General features: G+C 45.6%; 1 protein-coding gene and 1 long non-coding RNA gene across 6 annotated transcripts in view; one reads left to right on the forward strand and one right to left on the reverse strand.

Moving 5' to 3' along the window:
* SPNS3 (sphingolipid transporter 3 (putative)) overlaps positions 1-4,855 on the forward strand; it is a 42,342-nt gene that overhangs the window by 3,386 nt on the left and 34,101 nt on the right. For all 5 annotated transcript variants that reach the window (XR_003043297.1, XM_025040182.1, XM_025040180.1 and 2 more), the window contains exon 2: positions 346-411. Coding sequence is in view for 4 of the 5 variants with exons in the window: in XM_025040182.1 (XP_024895950.1) it covers positions 346-411 (66 nt within the window). In the remaining variant the exon portion in view is untranslated. The remainder of the gene's footprint in view (positions 1-345; positions 412-4,855) is intronic.
* The window catches only part of LOC112471420, a 3,970-nt gene continuing 3,296 nt past the window's right edge, over positions 4,182-4,855 (reverse strand). The window contains exon 3 of the long non-coding RNA XR_003043298.1: positions 4,182-4,316. This is a non-coding gene — a long non-coding RNA (uncharacterized LOC112471420). The remainder of the gene's footprint in view (positions 4,317-4,855) is intronic.

Consider the following 4,855-nt stretch of genomic DNA (forward strand, 5'->3'; position numbering starts at 1 on the left):
ATTCCTGTTTGTATGTTTGTATGTGGCTCTGAATGTCTGTGTGTCTGCATGACTATGTATCTATGACTGGGAGTGCACGCTGTGTGCGAAAGTGTGTATATAAGTTGGTGCCTTTGGGATATGTGTTTCTGCGTGTGTTTGATGTGCACACATCTGTGTACCTGCTTCTGTAAATGTGTGTGTGAATGATTAAATATGTATGGGAGAGAGGGGAAGAAAACAGTGGGCCCAGGTGCCACTCTCTGTGCTGTTTAGCTGTGGCCCTGTCCCAAATGTGAAGGCAGTTGCTTTTAGAGGCCCGGTGGGCTACTTTCCATTTCCTGAGTTCTGTCTGTCTATCCACAGGCGTGCTGCTGGATGTACAGAATTTTTTTCAGATCAGTGACAGCAATGCTGGTTTGCTTCAGACAGGTAAGGGGCAAGTCCTGGCTCTGGGACTGGAGCCCTGGGCTCATGTGGGTTGGGTCCTGTACTGTGACCAGCTTTAGCTGCTGGGAATTGGAGGCCAGCAAGCTGAGCCCCACTAAGTCCCCTGGCAGAAGAAGGGGCACTGAGGTTGGTGGCAGTGGCTATGAGGGACAGACTGGGTAGGAGGAAGAGATGGTATAGGCTGAAATTTATGCTTGAACAGTCCTTTTGGGGTTGAGAGTGGGTGCTGCAGAAAGAACAGAGGGAGCTGGGGTTGGAAAGGGCCCCTGAATGTGAAGCTGGTCACTCGCCCTTTCACGTTTGTACAAATTAGCTTGGTATTGGAGAATGGATGCCTGCTTTCCTCTCATGGACCTGAAAAATCTGACTACCAGGATCTAGACAGGCAGGCAGACAGACAGACAGACAGAGACATCTGTCCCCTAACCTGTGTTCAGCTAGGGTCTGGGGCCGCACTGGTCTGCAGTCCAGCAGCAGGGAATAGCCACACATCCCATTACAAGGAGGTCATGAGGTGCTAACTTTTCCTCTGTGGGTGCCTGGATGGTGACACACACACACACACACACACACACACACACACACACACACCCATATGTGTGCACACACTGTCACAACACAGGATATACATGTGTGCATATATCCAGCCAATAACTAGCAAATACATGGTTCCTCCTCTTAAAAATCAACTATTTCAAAACTTTAGAACAAAGCCCTCAAATTGGGGTACAGGGACCTCTGGGGAGACATAAAAACTTTTCAGGGGCTACAGGAGCAGAGCTTTGAGAGAATACATTTATGGATCCTTAAGCCAGTATGTTTCTTTCCTAAAGTGGATCTGAGAGCAAACCTCCAGTTCTCTTCTCTTACTTCCCCTTTAATAATCACCCATCTACCATTTTAAGCAGGAAAGTACACCTCTTCCCCATTCTGAGGTTTACTATGGTGCACTGTCCTAGGGTGTAAAAACCTCAAGGGTGCCAGGCAGAGAGACCCCTTGTGGATGCTTGGCTTCTGCTGGATTGGCCCTTGGAGCAGAGCAGACAGAGTATCAGTGGAAACACACTGGGGATGTTTTTTTCCAGGCTGCAAACCCATGGCAAGGTGCCAAGCCTTATTTAGCTGTCCTGCTGGTGTGTGACAGTCTGCTAGTTATCTACAATTTAGAATTCAGAAATGAGATGGTTGTCTCAGGGATGGATGTCAGCACATTTATTTCAATAAAAAATATAGCCAACATTTTAATGTCTTTCTTAAAGACAACCAGTCTGATTTGGCAAATAAGGACTAGTTTGTTTATTAGACTCTACAGCGGACATTTCCCATAAACTGAAAAAACTTGATCTTCAGCCACAAGGATTTGGATGAAGATATAGTTTAAAAGATTCAACAATACTGGAAATCACATCTTTTGCAACTATTTAAACTTATGATAAAAATGTTTTAAATGTTGGCTGAAAAAGCATGAAGGGGTAGTGCATAGTTCTATAAACTTCTTTAAGAGGCAGGCACCGGGCAAAAGAGTTAGCAGAGTCCTGCTTTAGACCATGAATCTTCCAGTTGCTCCTGTTTCAGAACTGAGGCCGGAAGCTGGGGCTGATCTTCCAGCCATAAACGTAGCCAAAGTGAGACCTTCTTGGCTTGATGCCCACAACCTTCTAGATTAAACAGATAATGGCAATTGAGTTAACATTTCCCCTCCCTGGTTCTTATCATGGTGAATGGGATTATTACGACAAGGCCTTGATAAGTGAGATGCTGTGGAGGAAGAAGTGTGTGTGTGTGTGTGTGTGTGTGTGTGTGTGTGTGTGTGAGGGAGAGAGAGAGAGAGAGAGAGAGAGCGCGCGCGCGCGAGCGAATGCATTCAAACATGTGTATGTGCGAGTGTGAGTGCTATGGGGATGCGTGTGTGAATGTGTGTGTTTGAGAGCGAGTGAAGGGAAGGGTCATCTCGGCAGAAGCAGCCCAAAAAGGTATGTGGAAAGGACAGTGGGGCTGAAAGCCTGATTGCCAGACTTGTCTCCAGTGACCTCAGGTGAGTCTTTTCACCTTTCTTGGTTGCCATACAATGGCCAGAAGACCCACCCTACTGTCTGTCCATAGGGCTGCAGAATAGAGGAAACTGATGACTAAGAGAGAGCTTGGTCAAACTGTTAGAGTTGGGAAAGGATGAGTGAGGAGGAAGTAGTGGTTAGGAACCCTCCTCTTTCCTGCCCCAATGGGACAGAGAGGCTGTTGGAGTTAGTTAATTGACTAATAATATTTAAAATTAACACCAATGTGGTCTTTATCTCGTGCCAGGGATTATTCTAAGTGCTTTATACTATTAACTCATTTAATCTTCACAACGATCCCAAGAGGCAGGTACTATTATTTCAATGCCCATTTTACGGATGCTGAACCTGAGGCATAGGGTGACTACAGGGCTTGCTGAAAGTCACACAGTTGGTGAGTGACAGCTAAAGTTCAAATCCAGGCAGCTGACAGTAGAGCCCTTCTCTTAGCCTCTGCTTCTTCAATACTCCCACCTTGTCACAGAAAAGATTTGAATTTGGAGATGCTAGGGAGGAAGGAAGGAGTGCCTGCCTTCCCCTGGGGGGCAGATGTCTCCGTCTGAGGGCATCTACAGGTTTAAGGTGTTTATGTCCTTTAAAGCAGGGTTCCCCAACCTCCAGGCCTTGGATGGTCAAAAAGGTTGGGAACCGCTGCTGTAAAGGATCCCTGTCCCAAATCTAATACAAGTATTAGAAGGTTTGGGGAAATATTTTTATAATCTTCGAGTAAAGAAAGGTATGTATTAAGATCATGAAACAAACCCCTAGAAGATTATAAATTTGACTACCTTAAGGATAAATGTTTCCATATGATGGTGATTAATACTGTAAATGCAATTAGTAATAATAATAGGTTAATATTTATTAGGTATTTACATAAAACCAGTCACTGCCTTTTATATGCTTTATTTCATTTAATCTTATGAGGCAAGCCCTGTTACTATTTATTTCATTGTATAGTTAAGGAAGGAGAACAGGAGAATTAAGGAATTTGCCGCAGGTCATGCAGCTAGGAAGCAGGTGGGTCAGGATGTGAGCCGCTGTAGTTTAGTCTCAAACTTGCATTTTAAATCCTTAAAACAAATATAAAGGACTGGGAGAAATTATTTCCAAATAACAAAAAGCCCAGTAGAAAAATGGGCAGAGGATGCTCAGCTTCACTGGGAATAGGACAATACAGATTAAAACATCAGCAAGAAGCCATTTGTTTTTAAACTATTAGATGAATAAAAATAAAGTGATTCAGCCTATAAAGTGTCACAAGGGTGCTGGCATATGCTTCTATGCAAGTGTAAATCGATACAGCCTTTTTGGAGGCCATTTTGGCAGTAGCTATTAGAATTATAAATGCCATTGACACCAAAGACTATTCTCTTTGTGGAGGATCAGGTCGAACCATATTAAATTGTAGTTTTTGTAGGTCAAAACTGGCCTAATTTCCGCAATTGCATGTGGCCCAACCCTATACTAGAAGAGTGGGAGGGGTTGGAACCTGAGCTGGGACGAATCTGGACGCTCACTGGGTTCAGAAAACGTCAATCATCTTTGCGCAATGAATGGAGACCCAGGCGGTGGGCGGGACCCCTGAAGCCCTGGAGCCTGAAGTCCTGGCTGGTGGGACCGAACATGGAGAGTCCAGATCATCCCTTACCCACCCGCAGACTCTCGGAGGCAGCGGACACATCCACCTGGGTTGGAGGCGATTTATTTAAGGAACAGAAGCAGTGATGGTACTTATCCATGTGGAAAGTCGTGCAAAAACGTGTCGGTTTCTTTGTCTTCACAGAATAACAAACGTATTCATTAATTCAGTCGCTAATTCCTAAGGGCTTACTGAAAAAAATGATATAAATACAACTGTCAGGGGGAATGTTTTACCTACTTAGGAAAAACAACACCTTTCTGGCTTCCAGGAATCACTGTGCTCATTTTAAACCGCGCTTATCTGCTCAAAGCGGGCCTAGGCAGATATCCCACCTCTCCTGCCATCAGCGGGGGTGTGCCAGCAAATCAGACCAATCCCAGCATCAGGCTCAGAGAGGGCAGGTGTCTTTGTAAAGATAGGGCACTGGTGTGTGCTGAACACTGGCAGCTCTATGCCAGTGTTCATTTCTATCTCACCTCTACACAGCCTGGGGGTGGGGGTGGTGGTGGTGGTGGTGGTGGTGGTGGTGGTGGTGGTGCGGTGTTGACTTCTCTAATGCTGGAGTGATGCTCAGAGAGTTGGAGTTAGTAACCTAAGGCAGCCCAGTGAGCAAGTAGCAGAGCTGGGATTGAGCTGGGGCCTACCTACCTGACTCTGGGCAAATGGGTTACGTGCTAAGAGGAGACTGGGGGTTTACCCACCTTTGCCTCCTCTTGGCCTTGACCCA

This window comes from Pteropus alecto, unplaced genomic scaffold (genome assembly GCF_000325575.1).
Source record: "Pteropus alecto unplaced genomic scaffold, ASM32557v1 scaffold398, whole genome shotgun sequence".
NCBI classification, from domain to species: Eukaryota; Metazoa; Chordata; class Mammalia; order Chiroptera; family Pteropodidae; genus Pteropus; species Pteropus alecto.